Consider the following 24,410-nt stretch of genomic DNA (forward strand, 5'->3'; position numbering starts at 1 on the left):
GTTTGTCATGACAATAGAAAGCTAACACACAATACCTAAAATTAAGTTTCATTAAATAAATAGCATAATTATTTTACCAAGTTCTAATTGCTTAATTAAAAAAAAAAAGTATAGTGTGCAAGTTAAAGTAGTTATTTTAAGTAAAAATAAACAGATCAGTCCATTGTTATATCATTCTCATACTGAAATAGTTGAATGGCTATGTTTGCCTCTTGTGTTGGTCAACTTTCTGTCATTATGTCAAATTACCTAAAAAAAATTTTACCTAAAAATCGACTTAAAGAAGGAAAGATTTATTTATGTTTCACAGTTTCAGAGGTTTCGGGCTATGGTCATTTGGCTCCACAGTTTCCAAACCATGGTGAGGCGGAACATTGAAGTAGGGTGTTTGTGAGGGGAGTAAAGCTGGTCACCTCCTGGTGGCCAGGAAGCAGAGAAAATGAAGAAGAGGCCAGAGACAAACATAGCTCCCAAAGGGCACAGTTCCAAGGACCAATCCCTCCAACTAGGCCTCACCTCCCAAGTTTCTACCCCCTTCCCATGAAATTTTGACTTATCAACAGATTAATCCATTGATAAGGACAGAGCCCTCATGATCTAGTCACCTTCCAAAGGCCCTACCTCTGAATGCTACTCCCTCAGGGACCAAGTCCTCAACATATATGCTTTAGGGGACATTTCACATCAAACCATAATACCCCTTTAAACTTGGTTTTCTTTTTTTTTTTTTTCACAACCTTTGCATTTTTTTTCACTTCTACCTAAAGTGTCAAAAAAAAATGTAGTTTCTCAAAAATTTAGTCAGAATCTTTTACTCTGAGTTGAATTATGTCATCTAACTCTCAGTGTGTCACTGATTGAGGGAAGCCCCTCATCCCTCTCTGTGGATATAGAGAGGAACATATTAGACTTTGAAGTTAAAAGACCTGGATTTTAATGACGACCTATCTCAGCCTCAATGTTCTTACTCAGCAGAAGGGAGACAGTACCCAGAAAATCATTCAGAAAACTGAGTAAAATAATGTAGGCAAAGGACAAGCTGTCCAATGCACATTGATCCCTGTTACTTCATTTCTAATAATAGCTAATGGTTATTGAGTGTTTGCTGTGTACAGGTGATTCTGTAAGAATCCTAATGGATCTGTTTATTTAATCCTTTTGGGAGAAACTAAACACAGGCTCAGTAACTTGCCTAAGATGACATGGTACATGTTAGAGATTTGCACCATCAGTCTAAGTCCACACTAACAACTGCAGCATCCATGGAGATGATTTTCTGAAAGAAATCAGAAGTTTATTAATACTTTGTTGCTTTCACTTATCAAACATTTGGAACTTTTACAACTAAAGTGCTTGAAGAATGGTTCTCAACTTGTTTATCAGAGACACCCAGATGGTATTATGGGTATGAGGCTTGGGCTCAAAGCTCATTGCACAAGAAACACAATTCTGTTATTTTCTCTATAACGGTGACTAATTTCTCTTTGAAGTTCCATTGAGGTGGGTGTTAGCATGGAGTCCACTGCAGGTAATCACAATCAACTAAGAATCTGCTCACTTCTTTTTTAAAATTATTTTGTCACTTATTTTTAATGAGTTATGTTCCTTGATCAGACAATGGAATCACAAGGTCATCCAGAGAAGCCTGGATCTGAACAAGACATCAAATAAAGCCTATGAGAAAAAAGTAGCCAGAATGGATGTTCTCTGGCTGTTGATAGTTAGATACTTGTTATCTTAATATACACATACATAAATGAAGCCAACTGTGTATCCTATTTCATCTTTAACTTTGTGAATATGGGAATTTACTATAGAGCAGGACAGAAGCTAATATAATGTTTTTGGCCTTTGACTTCTTGGCTTCTATTTTCTTTTAAAAAATTTTTTTATTCTTTTTTATTTATGACAGTAGAATATATTTTGACATACATATGTGGAATATAACTTCCCATTTTTGTGGTTGTTCATTATTTGGAGTTACACTGGTTGTGTATTCATATATGAACGTAGGAGGGGTATGAAGGTAGGAAGGATGGTAGAATAAATCTGACATTATTACCCTGTGTACATATATGACTACAGAACTGATGTGATGCTACATCATGTATAACCAAAAGAATGAGCAAGTATACTCCATTTATGTAGGATGTGTCAAAATGCATTCTACTGTCATGTATAACTAATCAGAACAAATAAAAGATATTTTAAAAATCAGACAGTAGAATGAATTGGATGTAACTTTCCTGTGTTCATCTATGAATACACAAAGTGTAATTCTTCTCACTTCTTTATCATCTCTGTGGTTGCCTCCACTTGTACTCTTACCAGTCAGAGGAGGCAGGAACCTGGTCCTGAGTTGTCACCTGCCCACTCTTACAATGCTGAGATGCTCATCTTTCTGATCTTTGGTCATTAATGTCCACAGGCACAGCTCCATTTCAATGACTGAGCCACTCCCAAAAGTACAGGGCAAAGGTGTGTTCCCTCCCATGCATGGGAAATGCTGGGATGCTGTCTTACACCCTCCCTCTGAGATAAGACACCGGCCACATGGCTGCTTTTTGCCAGTCATAGGATAAAGAGGTGGCAGAGGTCCAGAGGTTTACCATCCTTCTGGACTTCACTGGGGAGATGGAGCAGAGGTGCCCTTTCTTCTCAGTAACTCCTAAACCCAGTGGTGTGTTGTAAATACTTACAGCTTAGCTCTCCAGGGGGAAAAGCCCTGATTTCTAACAGTTGCCAATTTCTGCAGTATAAATGCTCCCACTCGTGGCAATTTCAAGCTACCAACCTAAGAGCACAGAAAATGTACAGTTGGGGAGAGATTACACAATTGGTTCCAGAGGGCTCCAGCACACCATTACCCCAAGCTGAGATGTATATTCCTCATTCAGTGAACCCAGGCCTCCATTTACAGTTAGGACACTTGGGATAACCCCTCCTTGGAACCCACCTATATCTGCTCCTTCTCTTTCCCTTTTCATTCCGCAGTCTGGCCAGTTTTAGTCTCCCAGGGACTTAGAATTTATTTTCCTGATTACATAGGCATCTAATTTTTAGCTTTTTAAAATTTTATTCTTTTGAAAACAAAATCTAAAAGCGTGACTCTGTATTTCTTTAATTATGCAACCAAAACCCTATGATTTGATGGATTATGTAATGTAATAGGTAATAATGGCTCATAGCCTCATGCTGAATTGGGAGATAGAAACAATCTAACAGAAAATATAGGATTGAGGGATGAGGTAGGAAGAATTTACTATATCAAAATAATATCTCACCACATCATGGACGACCCACTCCGTCTCCATCTCCCACAGCTCCCACCAACACTGCCTGCCAAGGACGATACCAACGTTCCCAGTCCTTCCCAGTTCCCAGCAGTAGGGGTATGTGTGTGCTACAGAGATGCCAGACCAAAGGATGCCAGAGAGCCACAGTGCACCATCAATGGGTGACCTTCCTATTCCTTAGGCCACTTCCTCAACTGCCTCATTTGCTAATTACATTTTTTAAGTACTAATTTTTATTTCTCCCAACATCCTTCGCCTCCTGTAAAATAAAGCTATTTGTAGGAAATAACATAGAAAATAATAATGATATTGCAATTATTGAATTATAACTACATGCCATCATTAAGTGCTTCAAATGCATGAAACTATTTAGTTATCACATTTTTTGAAATAACTTATGCTTATAACCCCATTCAACATACTCAGCTACTGGAGCTCTAGGAAAATCACCCAGGATCACACTACTACCAAGTAGTAGAACAAGATTCAAACATCCTCTTGTCTGACCCAAGAATGTAAAACTCTGTTTCAATTAATGAATATTGGTTGCTCCTTGTATTGTGTAAAGATTGTTAAAAGAAAATCTAAAGGAAGACTTGCAGAGATTGGATCATTTACCCAGAGTAAAATGTGGCAAATGAATATATTCTAAACACATTTGTCTTTTTGTCATTGCAAAATCTAAATTCAGTGTGCCCTGGGAGGCCAAGGAAAAGGTGATTCTGAATCCTAGAGCAACTCACACCTTTGGATCCAGAAGGGAACAAGCTCCAGGATTCCCATGGGAAACCAGAAGGGCAAACATGGTTCTTTAGAGGATGTTGGCTTGGCCGAGGGGAAAGACTACAGGATTTGTCATATTTTTTCTTACTCTTAATGCACATAAAGGAACTGTAGTAAATGACAAAATGACAATGTGTTGGTGCTGTTACTAACACATCTGCAAATACATACTCACACACACACAAACCACACATGCATGTTATTGTGGCCTAAGTGGACTTTTTGTTATTAGCAATTAGGAAAGAGAATTTAATGAAGTGAACCTGACGCAGGAAAATTAAGACTTGCTGGCTCTGCTGTCCTTCAGGGAAAGGGAGGAAATGGAAATTACTTGTCACAGAAAATCTGAAAATCCATAAAGCATGAGTGTAAAATGATCTTTCTCCTTATATGGAATTAATAAATAATAATAGCTAAATGTCTAGCGAATTAGTTTGTAACTCGAAATTGTGACTTGTTTAAACAAATGACTACCAAGAGACACTGAGATTAATGTGTTATATGTATCAGAAAATATCTGTGGAACCTTTGCATCTATTCAAATTAATTAATTAAAACAACTACTAAACCTGCATTATGAGGATTATCAGTCTTTCTAGAAACTTCAAAAAATATTCACATTGCTGTTTTACTCTTCTTATATCATTAAGTTTATTGAAGAATTTACATGTTGATATATTAGGCTCTACAATTAGATATTTTTATACTTGAATTATAAAATAAATGTGAACAGAATTTTGAGGGTTCCCATAATTTTGATTCTGATAAAAGAAACTGATGTGTTCTTAGAACATTGATTCATAATATTCTTAAAGACTTGGTTGTCATGATTCACAGAAATTAATTCAAATGAGCTTGCTAGGGCATTTGTTAGGCCAGGTATTTGTTCTCTTTGGATGTTTCATCTTTGCAAAATTACAGGGTAAACTTTGTAGCACTATCAGTTCTTTGTGGAACTAGAGGGTTAGTATTTTTACACAACCTATTTTCAATTTTGTTATTGGTTTCCCCAGTTCACCATTTTGACCTGAATAATTTTTTAATGGGAACATTGAATTATAAAGTATTCATTGTAGGCAAAATTTTCCTGAGATGTCCAGACTGATTATAATTGAAGTTACGAGTATAAAGCGTCTACATTTTCCTATAATGTATACTTTTAGGTGATTTTTCGTTTTCTTGAAATTATAAAATTGTTTTATTTAATTCACCTTAGAAGAGAAATAACTTGCAGCAAATATAGGAAACCTTTGATATTGGGTATATATTTATTCAGGGACCAACCTTGTCTATCTTTCATCAATAATTATCGTGGGTCCTTTATCTCTGCATTTCCTGACTCAAACCTGATAACATTTCCAATTCATGGTTACACTAATATGGTTAGCATATATCAGGTAATTGATTCCACCTTCTAGAATCGCTGAGTCACAACAGAGCAGCCAGAATCTTTTTTGCTTCACCACATAAAGGAAATAGATAATTTCTGCACCCTTACCCAAAACTGCTTCTGTGAGCTAAATGTAGGTCATAAAAGAGGTCTGTGATGAGAGAAGCCACGATTTCCCCACACTTTGCTTCTGCTTTCTTGATTTAACCTTACCCTCACTAGAACAAGTCTTAGTTCACTGTTGTTTTAATAAAAATTTCCCAACATAATAAAACTAATATTTTGGATTAAGTAAACATTTGAATGGCATACCCGAAGAACTTTAATGCTCTTTAATCCTAGAACTAAATTGATAAGCTATTCTCCTCATCTGTAAAATGAAAAACACGAGCTCAAGAAGCTCAACAGACTTGCTCAAGGAGGAGTTGGAATTAAACCATAGGTTATTATAACCCCAAAGTCAATGTTTTCTAAACTACTTGACTATCAGAATCACCTGGAATATTATACATCGATTCTTAGGCCCCATCTCGGGGCTGTTCCACAGATCTATCATGGACAGTCTCCCTCTATATATTCATTACCTGCTATTTGTGACTTTAAAAAAAAAATCTAGATTAATTTCAGTCAAGAAAGGAAACTAAACCAAACTATATTTTGTATAAGCCAAGAAAGATGTAAATGGTATAACTCTTTTGGTAACTTATCTTGAGCTGCCTCTTGTTTCCTTTCTGAAGTAGATTGTTTTCTCTGTCAGACAAAAGATTAAGAGAGACTAATTCCATGGCTATAGAAATGGGCTTATCAATTGTCTGTGGTGCATAACCAGGAGCAGCCCTGAATTATAGTGCTTGCTGATTTCAGTGATGTAAATACTCCCACTGTGGCCAAACTATTGATGATTCAACAACCAGCTCACAAAACCCCTGAATATTTAACAGTGGGCCCATGAGCCAGCTCCAGCAAGCTATTGGGTATAGAATATACGGGGGGGGGGGGGGGGGGGAATCGAACAATTTCCCAGCATTACCTAAATCATCCAATATGTGGTTTGAATTTATGTGAACTCATCAAATATCATTTTACCTACAGATTGGCTTTAGACTATGACTTCCAAAGGTGGCTCGGTTTCCCCCAGGTCCTCATTTCTCACTCAGTTTCCAAGGAAATGCTCTGATAGAGGTCTGGGGCACAACAAAGCCATGATGATGAATAGAGTCCTTGGTGGAAGAGAAATGGGTACCATCTTTCAAGGATGGCTCTTGCACTCCACCTGCCATGTGCAAGCTGCCCCATGTTTGAAACACATTTATGGGAATGAAGCATAAAATGAGACTTATGGAAGCTTAGCTCTATGCCTAAGAACCAAGGGCTGTGTCTCTGTGCTTCCAGTCATTATAAGAAAGACACGTTTAGACATCAAAGTCAACACTAGCCCAAAAATCCACTACACAGAGCTGAAGAGACACTGATCTACTTTTAATCCATGAGGTAAACTGGAGGCACAAGCTATGACCAGTGGGGCACGACCCTTACTGTCCAATGGCAGAGACTGTTCTTTTGCCTAGAGTAGCCTTTGTACAACAAAATCACCTTGGGAAATGGAGTGATTATGGCAGTTTGACAAACACCTAAAAGCGCATTAACATGATAACTACCCACCACATGTACTAGTACCAAAAGCATATTCCAGAACCAAATGTAAATGTTTCTAGGATAACTACCATTTTAGAATATTTATTCTTTTGATAAACTTCCAGGAGTCAGAATATTTTTGAATGCTATCAATATAAAACTGCAACAAAGAAACAATTTATCCTTGAGCTCCTTAGGTAGCCAACCTCAGCACTGCTCTATGTAAGGATAAACTTATTTCATATGTTAATTCACTTTCACTGGTTGAATCCATTTGTGCAACAATTCAATGATCATATTCTCTGCTTTCCTGACTAGAAAAGATATTTATCTTCCACGATGGCAAAGTGGGAATTTAATTCTCAGATAAATCAACCAAGAGAAATGAATCACGGTGGGTCTTAAATTTTAGCATAAACACACCAGAAGAGGTGGTATGGGTGAATTTCAAGTAAGAACATTGGTCCCATCATTTAGTCTGTTTTTCCATATATAAAATATTTATGCTTAATTCGTATTATAACTTTTCCTACCACATATTTTCATGTTCTTTATCCTTAATTCTCAGCATCATCCTTCCAGAATTCTTAGCTTGGAATTCAGACTCCTATAGGAATCCATAGATGAGACAAAAAATTTACCTGCAAAATCTCTCATGTATGTATGTACATCTGTGCATTTTAATCTGGGTTCTCAATCAGGAAACTGAGAATATCAGCATCTGGGGTAAAGATGGGGGCGGGAAAACCCTCCCATTGTGATTTTGATGTTCACTCCTCAGTCTGACTTTTGAGATATTTAGACAAAAAGACCAAGCTATGAGTTCATAATATTGAAGTGAGTATACTGTACATATACTCAAGTAGAAGTTATATTAAAAGAGAATAGAGATTGAATTTCCTAGGCATTTCCCAAAGATAAATGAAATCTTATGTCAACACAAAGGATTGCATACAAATAGGAATTAACAGCTTTATTCATTAGAATTCCAAATTGCAAACAATCTAAAAGTCCACCACTGGGAAGAATAAATTAAAAGGGAACATGTACACCAAAACATGAATGACTTTCAAAAATACTGTTAAGTAAAAGACAGATATAAAAGACGATTTCATTGATATAAATTTTTTCCCAAACTAAAATTATCAACAGAAAACAGATTAGTGACTGCCTTGGGGACAAGGGATGGAACAAATTTGACTGCTAAGGAAAATGAGGATACTGTAAGGGTGATGGAAATATATCTTCACTGTGGTGTTGGCTTCACAAATGTATACAGCTGTGCACACTTATTGAGCTATAATTTTTCTTAATAATTTCAGTTTGTAATCTATCAACACTTGCCTTAATAACTGATAAAAGTTGAATTAGTGATCTCAGCTCCTAAATACTAGCACAACTCATGGGACAGGTCTCATTTAATTTAGACTATTTACCCACCAACTCAAATTCCTATCATTCATATTGCTCTTCTAGTATAAGAGATGATCAGTAATGATCCCTCAACACTATTCTCTCCCCTGGTCCTCTGGGTAGTTTTAAGACAGAGGTGGCCAGTAGGTTGCTGCAGAACTAAATCATCACACAGAGTAGGGTCACAACATTGGCTCCAGAAGAATCATAGCCTCCTATTCTAATTGACATCTGGTAGATCAAGTTCATGTGGCATGATTCACTGTAATGGGTAAACTCAGATATTACAGTCTGTACTTTTTGTAACATAAGACTATAAATTATGCAGTTCACGGAAAGCTAGCTATAATCTCTTTCTTTACTATGTATTAGTGGTCAGCCATTAAAAACTGTCCCAAATAACCAAACCAACCAACATTTAAGGAGGAAGAAAATAATTGATGCCTTTAAGCTTCTAGAGGAACAGTAAGTTCCAAACTTATAGCTATTATGCCTCAGAAAACATTTGTATAAAGCTAATTTTTGTTCTCAAAGCCAGCTATTCCCCAAGTCCAAGCTTTAATTCCATGTTTAATGCCTCAATAAACTTATTTATAAACAAATTATTTTAAAAGGTTAGTGTAATTATGGCAATCTGTATATCTACAATTCTTTACAACTTCACAATATAAGACTAAGTTACTGTGAACCAGTGATTGTAAAAGCACTTTTGACCGAATTAAGCACTTTAGAACAGACTGTTTTCTATCCAATGAACATTAATATTCTGTATATTTTGTCTTTCATACTTTTTGTGTAATATTGTAAAGATTTTATAAAATCCACATTTTTAGAAACTTAAATTTATCATGATTTGTAAGATAAATAAGACAACTGAACATGTCCAGTAAGTGGAGTAATAGATTCAAAAAGCTTGTGTTAAATGTTTAAAAAATGAGTCTGCTTTGAAATTCTAAATTTTCCTACATTTGTGAAAATGTATCATAGACTCAGCTTCATTACATTTAGACAGCTGAGAAAGAAGTAAAACTTTTGATTAACCTGTGATGAGTAGAATATTTCTAAAAGACAGTTGTTCATTCCACGTATTAACTTTCTGAAGAAGCCAAACACACTTGATCAATTTTTATTTCAAAATGTCTACAAAGTTATAATTTTCCATTATACAAATAATTTTCAAAACCCAGACATTATTAAATGTAAGCCAAAGTTGTTATACAAATAGAATACACACAAAGATCAAAAATATACATATTCTCTCAGCAAACTTTGTCATATAAATAAGAAAAATATATACAGCTGGTATTTTCAAAGTACAATTACCTTAAATAACACTGCAACCACATATAGAAACACTAAAACAAAAGTTAAAAGGACAACAAATTCATTTTACAACATCTACAATTATAAAGACACATAAAACCAATCTTAGGGAAATGTGTACTCCATACTAGAATCTTAATTTTCACTTTATTTCTTTAGCTTATTCTCTGGATGGGTGAAAGTCATAATTCACCAGCAATCCTTGACATCTAACACAAATGACAGAACATGTGAAGAACTATATAATCTAGGTCTTCGAATTTTGGGATTGATGTAAAAGAATTTTTAAGAGCTAAATTTGTATAAGCATGTGTTAAAATTTTCCAAGTAAAATGAATATTGACAAATCAACTCACTTAAGCTGGAAATGTCAGAAGAAAATTCAGATACTCAAAAAAAATCTAAACACAGTAAGCAATAAAGAAAAATTATGCCAGTGGTTCCCTAGATAAAAACAAGGTTTATGCTTTGCCCCAGAAATTCTCCTTCCTTTTCTGAGCTCGTGCCAGAGTTTGAAAAGCCCGAAGGCTAGACGCAGCAGAGCGAGCAGAAATCTCAGACAATCTGTCCTCATCTGTAATGAAAAAAAAAAATCCCATGATTATGTTCTGTACAAAAATACCTCCTGAATAAATATGATATTTTATATAACATTAACAGAAAATTAAAAACATCAAGCCTTATAATTATATCAATGTTGGGTCTATCAGAAAAAAAATAGTAATCTATTAAATGTAAGATTTTAACATTTTCATGGTAATTTTCCAAGTTTATCTTACATAGATATCAAACATTTTAATCTGAAATGAGCATTTTTTTTCCCTTTCCTGAAATCCTATAATGTCATTAATTAAACACAGCCAAAGATTTCAGTATTACTTGGAAACAATTCATCATGACACTGTTTTGTCCTACTTTCAAAAGCATAGCTATTTGGGGCAAAAAAAAAATTAACTTTTTTAAAAACAAAAGCCATATATTAACATCATTCTTATATTTCTAAAATAATCTCACTAAGTACATAAATAATGTTTGAATATTCTTTCTTATTGCTGAAATTCCTCATTTCTGAGTAAGCAAATCTATAATGTTTATTTATAAGCACTGTTCTTCTACTAAAAAGAAAAGATAATGTGATTCAAAGTTGCCAAATATTTTGCATTTTAAAACATAACTATTTGATTTCTAGCTCATAAATACTAAAACAAAGCCCCAAACTTACTAAAAGAAGAAAAAACTTTAACATATGTAATCTAAAATATAATGTATTAAGTTCAAATTTATTTCCCAATTCAAAATTTACAAATTCAGTTATTCCATACTTCTTTGGATGAATCAATACAATGATTTCAATTGTTCACCTAAGGATTCAAAATTCTTCCTGCCAATGAATCTGTCAGAATGGAAACTGCACAGGAGAAAAAAGCCCATTTTCCCTAGTGATATAAATATTTTTCAAGAACTGAAAATTGACAATATGCAGGCATTTGAAAAAACATGGATGTAATACTAGGCCAAATTCCAAAGCCCAGAGCTAGACAGGGTAGAAGAACAGAAAGAGCACCTGATGTGTGTAAGGTGCAACCTCTTATCACCTGTTTGCCATAAAGAATACTCTTCACCACTAGACCCCTGTTACTTATTTGTAAAAAGGGGATAATTTCATCCTCATCACTGTTTCAAGAATCTAATGAAAGAAACATCTGTGGAAATACTTTGTAGGCAATAAAGTGCTAATCAAATATATAAACTATCATATAAAAGAACCTGTATTTTTATCTTATATGTTATGAGACCGAAATACCTTCATCATGAAAGCCTTCATGTTGAGGTAACTGGAAATCATTCATCCTTGCTTTCCCCGCTAAAAAAAAAAGAAAGAAAGAAAGAAAAAGAAAAGCACAAGAATTTATCCTTCAAAATCACCAAACATCGTGTCTGTCTCTTCCAAAATTCATATCAGGAGTGAATTGCCACTGAGATGCCATGAGGAGGTGGGACTTTCCAGAGCTGTTTAGGTCATGAAGGATCCACCTTCAAGAACAGACTGATGCCATTGGCACAGGAGTGGGGTGTTTGCTCCCTTTTCCTTTTTCTCCTGCCTCCTCTTTGCCCTTTGCCACAGGATGATGCAGCAAGAAGGCCCTCACCAAATGACGGTTCCTCTAGCCTGCATTTCCCAGCCTCCAGAACCATGAGTCAATAAATTTCTGTTCATGATAAATTACTCAGACTCAGGTTTTCTAACACAGCAGCACAAAACAAACTAAGACATTACAGTAAACCCTTAAAGAAAGTAGATGACCAGAAATTTTATTAAGTTTTATATTTCAGTAGAAATTACTATCAAAGAGCCCTCATTAATTTATAATGTACACTGCAAGTACAAAAACAAACTATGAATAACTTCCTAGAATTCTTTTCAGTAGTACTCATCTAACATTAAATAAACATAGTAGGCTCCTGTTTAGAGATGGCTGGATATACATATTTATAAAAATGACATAAACCCAGAAGACAAAGACATGTAAGACAAGAAAACAACAACAAAATTTTGGAAAGTGGAAGGCAAATCAAAGGTGAGTGAGGTGTGTAGTTCAAGCAAGTTGAATTCTTAAGCCAGTAGAGGAGTGAAACAAGAAGCAACCATTTTCTGCCCCTCATGGCACGTGGGGTTTGGGAGTACTGAGTCTCACAGCAAGCTGTAGTGAAGGCCAGATGAACCAGGAAACAGGTTAAAAGTCTTTTGCAAAACAGCTGGACCCTTAGGTTCTTCTTAAAACTTACATAGTGACATAAATATTTCTCTCCTAAAAGAATAAATGGAGATTTTGTCTCCAAAGGCTCATCAGATACCCTGAGACCAAGGGTGCCATAGTCAAAACAGGATTTTATACACATATAACCACATAAATATATTTTAAAAACTGTCTCTTCAAATAGATAAAACACTCCCTCTATGAAGTAAAAACGGGAAGCCATATAAAATGAGTTTACAGCATTAAAAAAAAGTTCTTAGAAATTAAAAATATTATAGCGATTTTTTTAAAAACAGAGGGAGGTAAATGATAAAAACCAAGTTAAAACAAAAGACAGAAAATAGGAGGAGAAAGAAGAGAGAAAATAAAAGAAAAAATCATATCCAATTTCTGAATAACAGGTGCCAGAAAGAGAAAATGAAGGGAAGGAAATTACTATCTAAGAAAATTTCCCCATATTAAGAATTTTCCAGATTGAAAGACCTACAAAGTACCAGTAAAATGAATAAAGAGGCCCCTCCAACACACAGCATTGTGGACTAACAGGGCATTTGGGTGTAAAGAGAAGATTCCAAACGCTACCAGAAAAGAAAATGACACATGCAAAAGACGAAGAATGAAAACAGCATGAGACTTCTCAAGAGTGACAGTGGAGGCCAGAAAATAGCAGAGCAATGCCTAACAATGCTAAAGAAAAACAATTTCTGGTCTTAAATTCTACATCTAGGCCATCAAGCCTGGAGGAAAGGGGCTACTAGTATCTGGAGGTTACCCACATATGTATGAGTAAGAACTTAAGACACAACTCACACCTACATATAAAAGTAAAAACTGAACTTAAGTGCATCATAACCCAGTGTCTTAAAGAGAGTTTTCCTATTTAAAAAAATAGGAAGATGGAAGGAGACCCTCATTGTTATACAAAATTACATATAAGATGGTGTGAGGGGAAGAAAAAAAAGAGAGAGAAATGTGTCACAGTAGATTGGGTAGAGAGAGGTGATGGGAGGGGAGGGGAGGGGAGGGGGGATAGGTAGGGCAGCAGAATACAACAGACACTAACTAGTATGGCTGTATGTATAAACGTGGCTGTATAACCAATGTGATCCTGCAATCTGTAAACGTGGAAAAATAAGAATTCATACCCCATTTGAATCAAATGTATGATATGTCAAGATCATTGTATTGTATAAAAAAAGAAGACATGACATAGAAGCTGAGAAATTCAAGAAGGAATACAGAACATTTAAATGAAAGATACCTGGGTAAATATAATTTTAACATGTAACAAGAAATGATGAAGAAATCTATGAAATAATAAGACAAAATGGCCCCAATAATATGTGTACCATCCCATATGAAACAAAACTTCTGTGATCAGTTAGAGTGTGACATTGTTCATCCTCATCAATAATTAAGTAATAGAAATTAAAATCAAAATTAAAGACTCACGGGAATACTAAAATTAAAGGTTGATAATAGCCTACTGTTGGTGAGGTTGGTATAACAAGAACTCTCATTCACAGATGGTGGAAGTAAAATTATCAGAATCACCGTGGAAAACAATATAACATTATCATAACTAAAGACTGCTTCATTACCCAGCAATTCCATTCCTTATGTTTACCCAACAGAAACGTGAGCACAAGTACAAAAAGACATGCTCAAGAAGATTGGGGGGAGCATTATTTGTAGTACCCCAAACTGAAATAACTTCAATGCTCATTGAAAGTGGAATAATAAATGAACCATGGTATAGTCACACAGTGACCAAAAACAAACAAACAAAAAAAAAAAACTAAATATCATGATATATGATATCATGTTAGCTAAATATCATGATATATGATATATATATATATATCATACATAAATATATGTAGTACACACTTATAGCATTTTACCTCTCTGTGCCACTTTCATTTTAAAAGGCAAAAAATTAAACCAAAATAATTACCATTATGCTGAAATTCTGGATCTCTCAGGGAGCCCTGAATTCGACAAGCAGGATGCCAGTAGGAGGGAACACCCATTGGAGAAGGCAACTGTCTGGGAGTGTTTGTGGGATATTCTGGAGTTTTTGAAACCTGAAGAGCTGTCTCAGCAAATTTAGGGAGATTAGTTTCAGAATCTTCCCGCAAAGGCAGAGGATCAATTGTTTTTATACCAGCAGCAGGAGAAGTCAGTAGGGATAGGGCACGACTTCCTTTCTAAACACCAAAAAAAGAAAAGATACATACACATATATTCATATACAGATAAAGAAACCAGGAACTCAAAGTTGAACTGAATGACCATTAAAACTCATAGGAAAAAACACGGGACATTCTATGTCATTCATCTCCATGGAAAGAAAATTTTATAAGCATAACATCCAATATCTATCAATGATTTGGCTGTATAAAAACAAAAAATATATATATACATTAAAAATCAAAAGAAAAAATGGCAAATTTGAGGAAAATATATAACTTGTATGATTGAAAATGAGTTATTACTGCTCTATAATATTTAAAGTACTATGAAAAAGATAAGCCTAAATAAAAAGTACAAAAAGAACATGAATAAGCAATTCATATACACAAATACAGCAAACATATTCTACTTTGTTAATGTTCAAAACATTATAAAATGAATGCATTGAGATAATAATTTTTTTATTTCTCAAAACCCATAAACCTGGCATTTTCTTGTTTTATGATATGAAAAATTCAAATACCATGCTAATTTTTACTCAATATGCTGAATTTAATGAGAATGATCTAAACTTTTTGTTTTAAAGGTATGGTTGCTATAAGTAACTTACCTTGTTATTTCCATTTTCCTTATATGTGTTTTAAACCTAAAATTAGGTTTTGAAATTTATCAATTTCTTCCCAAGTTAGTCTATTAACATAATGAATTTAATCAAAAGATTTTTATGATGTCGAAAAATCTTTTCATTTATGGAATAAGCCCTACCTACTTTAAGATATTGTATTGTTTTTAACAAGTTCTTAGATTCAGTTGGTATTTTATTTAAAATTTCTGTCTTCTCCAATACCTACATCACAGCAAAAATAAAATAAGATAAATTTTCTGGTGAGATACCAATTATTTGCTTACCAAACAGTAAAAATTCATTAAAAAAAAAAAAGCAATAATACCCAGAGCAGGCAATGATATGGGAAAATTGGCATTCTCCATAGACAGACTGTGAGCACAATCTTTCTGGGATGTTTTTGTAAAACACAGCAAAAGCCTTAAAATCTTGTGTCCTTTCATCATGCAGTAAATACTTGGGGAGTAAATATTTACAAAAACAAAGAGAACAATATGAACAAAAAGGTAGCCAAAGGATGGATTTCTTTCTTTTTCTTTTAATTTTTTTTAGTTGTCAATGGACCTTTATTTATATGCAATTCTGAGAATCAAACCCAGTGCCTCACACATGGCAGGCAAGCGCTCTTCCGCTGAGCTAGGACCCCAGCCCAGGATGGACTTCTTTATAGCATTTTTTCAAAATAGAAAAATTAAGAAATGGAAATCTAAATAAAAATTAATTTTCAGCAAAATCTAGTTTAAAAATTATAGTAAACTATAGATTGTATACTATATTGCCATTAAAAATAAGATACTTTGAATGGTATGAAAATATGTTCACAATACAGGGCTAAGTAAGAAAAACTAGATTAACATATACACATACAGCTGTATACCTCAAAAATTTAATAGTGAATGTCTCCAGAGAACAAGGGTGAGACTATTTATTTTCTTTTATGATTTGGTCTAGTATTTTCTGTTCCACAATGATAATGTATCATTATCCTAAAATCCTGATGATTTTACTTTTTAAGAGAATATAAACTAACAAAATTAAATACAGTTCCAAACTTTCCTGATCATTCCTTAAATGTTGCCTTCATTATTAGCTTTGAATCTATAAATGCAACATTCAAAATACTGCTTTTTAACCTCAGGTATCATATGCTGCAATTGGAGATTCAAAGTGGAGATAGCACGAAGTCTCAACCAACAAACATATTTTAAATCAAGACCTAGGATAAAACCACAATCTCCCACTTGCTTATCTTTTTAATTATATCACTTAACATAACAAAAATAACTCTAAAGGGAAATTGTTCCTTTTTTTTCATTTATTACATATATCAGCAAAGTTTAGATTATTTATCAAATCAGTTTTATATTATTAAAAAAAATCTGAAAATAATTTGAATGCTTAGGGTTCTTGGGTTTAATGTGAGTGATGACATGATCTGTTTTTGAGTCTACAGCTCCTTACTGGTCTCAATGCTTCCACTCTGCCCTGTATACAAAAGTTCTCCAGTGAGTAGCCAGTGTGAGTTGATTTACCCTATAAATCAGGTCCTATTTGCTTTGCTGCTTCAGATCTCCAAGGGCTCCCCAGTGTTATTAGAGAAACATTCAAATTCTTTACTCCACTTCCCTTTCCAGTTTCATTTCCTACTCTCTCCTCTTCCCTGTTTGGGCTCCAGCCAAAGGGCCATTTCACTCTGTTTAAACATAAAATGTGTGCTTCACTCTTCTAGCTAAAAAGTAAGCAATATTATAAATTAACAAGGCCATAATTTTACTGCTCTTTGCTTTATTTCCTTTCTGCAAAAATGAACAAAAAATTAACATGACTACTAAGTACAACTGCTTTAAGAAAACAAAAATCATGCTTTGTAGAGTACATCAGCAGCCTGAATTTTACCTCTTGGGAATTAAAATAACCTTAAAATGTGTACTTACTTTCCAATGAGCATATGACAAAACTGAAATTTTTATAGATGGTAAACTTTTTAATTTCTAAAAGTAACACAGAAGTACAAGGTCTAACCAATTCTATTCTCTTTATCTCAAAATATTGTAATAAATATCAATTATCCTCAACTCACAGTCAAAGTTATAGTTTTCAATGTTCTTTCCTCAAATAAAATTTGGTACTAAGACAAAAGGCAAAGGCAACTTAGGTTATTTTTCATATTGCTAGCATATCATATAATTAATGTTATGATTGTTCAGAATGTTTAAGAAATCTTTTGAGTTTGGAATCTGCTAAAGTAGTGTAATTTATTTAATGATGCACTCTGACCCCTCTCCTCCAACTCTGTGATGGCAATTAACTTTATGGGATGAAATTGCTTTTCAACAGCAAGTGATTTTGTTTTCATTGTAAAAAGTTTTGGATTTTGTCTCCTACATTTTTAATCATACAGAAACACTAAAAATATCTTTTTTTTTTTTCTTTAAAAAAGAAAAAAAAAACAACTTAGCCCCAGGTAAGGACACTTGCACTTGCTATTCTTCCTACTTGGAAAACAATCTCAGCATCAAGGCTTGGCACTGTTCCCCTCACACAGTTTCTTCCACTTCTTCAGTTTCATCCACTTCTATCCAGGCCTGTTCTCATTAGCCCAAGACATCCCAACAACATCCCCTACTTGGACTACCTCAATGGACTTTAAAAGAACTCCAGTCTACTCTTGCTTTCTAGGATAACCACCAAGAACTTGCAAAATATAATCAATCACAGTACTCCATTATTTAAAATATTTTGATGGCTTCCCATTGCTCTTGAGATAATAAGAGAAATTTTTAATGCTGCTATCTTTTCTAGCCTCATGATCTACCATGCTCCCCACCACACAATGCACTGGTCCTTATTTCTTAAAACCTGTGTTCTTTTTCTCTACAGATTTTGGTATGTGCTATGCTCTTCCTCCCCACCCTTTGTACACAGTTAGGGCTTCCACTGCCTCTTTATCTCAGGTGAATTATGATTTCTTCTAAGAGGCATCCTTGATTTCGAAGATGCTTCCCAACTTCCATGATCAGGTCAATTCCTTCCAGAACAGCACTATATATTTCAGAGTTTGAAACCTAAATTAGTTTTAATTTCTAATTTTTTTTTTGTATGATTGATTAGTTTGTCTCCTCACAAAACTATAGGTTCCACAAGGTCTTGTATCATATCTGTCCTTATTTGCGTCACAGCCATGCTATCTAGTATGTGTATAAATGGAGAAGCAACTCCTGCTGAATAAAGAAAGTAACACACATCTGAGTTTTTAATATCATGTATAAAATCTGAAAATGCTACCTGAGGACCAAACCAATATCATGAGAACTCTATAAAATTTTGTGAGACAGTTATGTTTAAGGATTAAAATCACAAGCTCTAAGGATAGACCAACCAAAATCCAATTCTATTCCTCCACATGACAACCATGTGACCTCAGTTTCATTGTCTAATTGAGCATAAAAACACCTCCCCAAGTTTATACATGTAAGGTGAAAGTCACCCTAATTGTTGCTACCATATAATTTCTACACAATTTAAGGTATGTGATTAAAAGTTAATGGTGAAAAAGTTCCTGAATAGTATGACTTAGTCTAATTCCTACAGCAAAAAGATATAAGGTGCTATTAATCAAATGTAATTAAGTAATGGGAATAATTCATTAGAAACTAAAAGACTATGGGTTTAATTTCATATGTAACAATAGTTTTTATAAGAAAATAAAGAAAAAAACTGATTTGGCATATCAAGTTTAATGACTCAAGTTTAACAACTCTACCAACAGCAACCAAGGGATAGAAAATAAGAAATAACCACATCTAGTTCCTAGTCCAGCCCCTGATGCTACTTGTGACAGAAAATTCTGGTGGCAGAGACTTCTAATCAAGTTATGAATAAAAAATATGCTTGTTTCAGAAAAGTTTGTAATTCAAATGTTATAATTGTATAGTGTACCCCCTGAGGTAGAGATTGGCATTACAATGTCAAAGGACATTATTAGTCTATTTATATTATTCAAAAACTTAATTCCACAATAAGTGAAAATAATACATAAAAATCCACTGCAAACAACAAATTATGTCCACCCACTGTGGCTAAGTCTTGTGTGCCCAGCTGCCTAAAGCTTACACCTTCCAGGTGGCAGCCTGGACTCCTGAGGAGGGGGCAGAACAGTCCATGGGGGCAAGTGATCATCAGCATTTTATTCTGATCAATCCTCTGACTATCCTCCTATTGTCACATTTCATTTAAGAAACCAATACATGCATAAGCAACAAGAAATAGTTCAGATATTCTATCACCCAAATGATATTCATTCACCATGTATATAATAAGTAACGGCTCTGAGCTGGCCTCTATTCTGAGCAGTGGGGTTAAGAGGACCTCTGATACACTCCCCCACCTCTCCCTGAAACCCCTAAAAAGTCCTACTGTGTACTCTGGAACTCATGAAAAGCCATTAACAAAATCACACACAGGTTTTCAATCCTTTCTCTGAATGTTTTCTATTCTACTTTAACCACTTACACCCATGAATATATGTGAAACCTTGTCATTACTAGTAACTGCAACCTCTTCATAATCTTAACTCCTAACCAACACACCTTTCCTAACTTTAAAACTAATCTCCACAAGTACCCTAATTCTAACAAGTGTTTAAGGCTGTGAAGACCTTCCTCCCATTGATCCTGCAATGTTTGCATTGTCTCGAAACCTTCTGCTGTCCTGCCTAATGACTTCCACAGTCAATTATCATAAATCACTTCCCTACACACACTATAATTCCCTTAGCCTGTTTCTCACTTTTTTCCCTTAACAAAACATGTTTACAAGTAGTAGTTAAATCCAACTCTACCTATCCTTCATCTCTGCAACCAAAAATATGCCTGGAGAAAAACACACAACCTGTCCCATTTGTTTTGTATCAAATTTGTGACCACTAATCTACAACAGACCTTACCACTGCCTTCCATGTTCCACATTTCCCATTGCTTTCCTATTCTCTGATAAGTCTATTTTATGACTCCTTCCTTTTCTTCAAATCTCCAACATTTTCTTCCCCAGCCTCATTTGCAGCAAGGATATTCCTTTATACATCACCAAGAAACAATCAGAAGACTCTCTCCAAAAGCTCCTTCACATCTTCCTATGTTCGTTAGCACTGCACAGGAATTCTGCTTCCCTTCTTCTAACAATGAAGGAATGTCAGACTGCCCAAGACCAACCCTTCAAGTCCCCACCAGATCCCAAGCCTTTTCTCCTACTCAACATCTTTGAACAATTGTCCCCATACTCCTGCTTTGCTAATCTTCTCTGTCTTCAGAATTATAGTCATCAACATACAAACATGCTGCTACCTTTCCAATCTCCACCTCACTTCTTAAATCTACATTCTATTACCCTGCTTCCTTTTTGGAAAAAACCTCTTGAAAGGACTGTCTGTGATAGCTATGTCCAATCCCTCTCCTCATCTTTCTCTTCAACCAATTTACATTTAAGCTTTTGTCCCTCCTCTGCCCAAATATGCCCTTTATCAAGGTCATTAATGACCTCCAAGTTGCAAAAGCCAATAATCAATTTTTATGCTTTATTGACTTATCAGTGGCACTGACACTGCCTCCTTGATACCTTCAGAATACCAGGCTCCTCTCTGTCATCACCTCACTGGCTGTTCCTCTGCTGTTATTTCTCAACCTCCCAATATTGCCTGCTTTTTTCTGTCTATGACCACTCCCTTGATTATCTCATCTCGGATTTTAAATACCTATACCACCTATATGATAAAGAGCCTCAAATCTGTATCTGCAGTCCAACTTGCATATACATGCCTACTTGTGTAACTAATAAACTCTCAAATTTGACATGTTCCAGCATGTTCCAACTCTTAAGCTTTCCTGACAAATCTTTTCCTCATAGTCTTCCCTACCTCAATTAATTGGCAATTCCATCCTATTTCTAGACCAGAAATCCTGGCTCTTCCTTGATTCTTCTCTTTCTCCCACTGCACATGTGATCTGTCAGCAATTCTTGTCAGCTGTACCTTCAATCTATATCCAGAATTGAACGTCATCATATGACCTTTATTGCTACACCGTGATCCAAACAACCATCACCTCTTGCCTGGACATGGTAATTAAGTACTAATAGGTTTCACACATCTGCTCTTGTACCCCTACTACATATTTTCCACACAGTGGCTAGAGTGACTTTGGAAAAATTAAGGTAAATCATATCACTCTTAAACCTTTCAATAGTTTCTCATCTCACTGAGAATAAAACTCAAAGTCTTTCCTATGAACTATAAGGTCCTACACATTTTAGCATGCCACTGTGTCTCTGAACTACTTTGTTCAGTCACATGACCTCCTGGCTGGCCTTAGGAATCGGGCATCTTTTTACCTCTAGACTTTGCACTTGTTGTTCTCATTGCCTAGAATTCCTCTCTAGATATTTACAAGTCAATCCCTGATCTTCTTCACATTTTGCTCCAATGCCACCTTCTCAGGGAAGACCTCCCTGGCCACTTCCCATTCACTTCCCCTGCTTTATTTTTCTCCTTAGCCTTTATCACTATTTTACCTAGCTATCTTGTTTATTGTCTCTTTCACTAGCACATAAATTCAATGAGGGCAGGATTTTTGCTGTTTTTCACTGATATATCTCCAATACTAAAACAGTGCCTAGAACATAATGGGAATATAACTGCCACACAGTTGGTGCTCAATAAATAGTTTTGTTTTTCTTATCTTTCTTCCTGTTGAGTCACTACTAAGATTTGAAAGCATATCAGCAGCAATGCAGCAACCAAAAAAAAAAAAAAAAAAGAAAATAACACTCAATGCCTATCATTCACTTATTATATGTGACAAAAATAATCTGCTACAAGATACAAGAGATGTTCTTAAATATAAATATTTACCTTAGTAAAATCATTCTTCAAAGTTTCTAAACAATCCTGAGAGGACATTTTTCTCCTCTGCTCTGGGACTAGAGACTTCACTTTAGATGGGGACACCAAAACAGCTCCACCTGGAAAAATGCAGAAGACAGGTTTCAATTAAACTATCTTATCATTTAGAAAATGTAGGGAAATGAGAACTGCATAGTGTTTGCCTATTACCAACAGCTGGAGTAGTAAGATCATGATGAGTCCTTTGGATTCCACCAAGTTCTCTCAGCTTTGGAGTAGGAAGCCTACCTCCATTTCCTGAGCATACAGAAGAACCCGACCTACAAATTGGAACAATCTATTAGGAAGCATTTTCTCTGGAAAATATGATTTTTTTAAAAATACTATACCAGCATTGTACAACAATAAAATACAAAACGTAAGAGAAGGCCATTTTGTTTCTGAAAAAATAACAAGTCCATATGCAGTTAAAAGGACTGAATACTAGAAAAGGGTGGGGGAATCAGTGCAAGTCAGCAACAACACAGCTGAGAACTCTTCAATTAAATCACCCACAAAGGAACAAGGGCTTTGGACTAAAGACAAAAAGCACCACTACCAATGGTGCAGAACCAATCCCCTAAACAATTTTCATGTAAAACAACAGGAATTAGCACATTTCAGAAATCACTTTTTTAAAAATTCTATAAAACATTATCCTTTCTTTCTTTTTTGGTAGTACCATCGGATATTAGTTAACATGCACTTTTTACCTAAAACAAAAAAGTCGTTCTTCCAGGCACATTTGCTAATATTACAAATCATAACTCCCGGACACAAATAAAAATAATCCTACTTTTTCCACAAGGAGTCGAGAGTTTTAAGTGTCCAATTACCAATTAGTGGTGACTAAAATATCTGAGTGAATCAAATTATAAACAATATAGCAGTGAATACTTGGTGACATTAAAGTAAAATCTGCTTTTTATTAGTCACAAATTTAAAATATATTTTAAATTTATAGTATATTTTATAGTATATTTATATTTATTTTATAGTATACATAAAGTATATTTTTATATTTATTATACTTAGTAACAAATCAAATACATATTAGTCATGTATAATATTCTATACATTGATAAATTTAAAACTCTCACCCTTCTTTTATCTTGTCTGCCTTAGATGCCTCGTGCACTTCCATCTTCTCTGGCTCTCCCATATATACCTGTTTGTCTCTTCCCCTTTCCTCTTCCTGTTCTTTCTCCCCGCTGGGCTGTTTCTCTATGTCTTCACTAGTATTCTCTGCGTCCCAAGCCAGCCGCCTTCTAACAGGCATGGTGGGGGCATCTGACATGCCTATTTCCTCCGTGGTATTTTTCTGGGGCTGTTCTTCCAAGATGTCTCTTTTTTCTTCTGGTTTTGTACCAGGACACTTCTGCAAAGTCTTATGACTTGTAGGAACTCTGCATAACAAAATAAGCTTTGTTTTAAATTTGAGTAGCTTGAGCTTTCCAGTTAATACTAATTATATTGAGCTCATCATTTCCTTCCACTGTTTACAGCTATATGTTTTCCACAAATATTGCCTTGTCTAGGTATTGAACAAAAATTTCTAATTAAAAGTTCATTTCATAGAATATAAATGAAAGTTACCATATCTCAAGTTGACTTGCTCAGTTCATAAATTGATGTTATGCACAAATTCAAGTATACTTGGGACCAAATACACCAATCCAAATTTTATATTTTAAATTTATCTTTTCAATACATTATTAAAGACTAGATTTTGTGATACATTTTAAGTCAAATGTAGTACAATTCAAATTTATAGATTAATTTGGTGTACATGATTATATTGATATACTGTAATAACTAAAAACTATTTTATTTGCTATAAATCAAAATGTAGTTTCTCTGGAAAATAATTAAATCATGTTCATTTTGAAACCTAAAACAGAGTATTCTTCCATGATATCAGGGGCCAATCTCCATAGTAGCCACAAAATCCATTAAAGAATGATAATGAACATGTAGTAATAGATTATATTGTCTGAGTTTTTATTGTTGTTGACTCTTTTTTATAATTTCTAAAGTCCTTTTACATCTGACATAT

General features: G+C 34.7%; 1 protein-coding gene across 3 annotated transcripts in view; it reads right to left on the reverse strand.

The window, feature by feature from the left end:
- Nucleotides 1-8,128: 8,128 nt before the first annotated feature.
- MDM1 (Mdm1 nuclear protein) overlaps nt 8,129-24,410 on the reverse strand; it is a 32,536-nt gene continuing 16,254 nt past the window's right edge. For all 3 annotated transcript variants that reach the window (XM_081311308.1, XM_081311309.1, XM_081311310.1), the window contains 6 exons: nt 23,455-23,760; nt 22,526-22,635; nt 22,325-22,434; nt 14,557-14,809; nt 11,645-11,704; nt 8,129-10,414 (listed from right to left, as the gene is read on the reverse strand). In XM_081311308.1, coding sequence (XP_081167434.1) covers nt 10,302-10,414; nt 11,645-11,704; nt 14,557-14,809; nt 22,325-22,434; nt 22,526-22,635; nt 23,455-23,760 — 952 coding nt within the window. In that variant the 3' untranslated portion in view covers nt 8,129-10,301. The remainder of the gene's footprint in view (nt 10,415-11,644; nt 11,705-14,556; nt 14,810-22,324; nt 22,435-22,525; nt 22,636-23,454; nt 23,761-24,410) is intronic.

Source organism: Spermophilus citellus (genome assembly GCF_964194105.1).
Source record: "Spermophilus citellus genome assembly, chromosome: 10".
In the NCBI taxonomy this organism is placed as follows: Eukaryota; Metazoa; Chordata; class Mammalia; order Rodentia; family Sciuridae; genus Spermophilus; species Spermophilus citellus.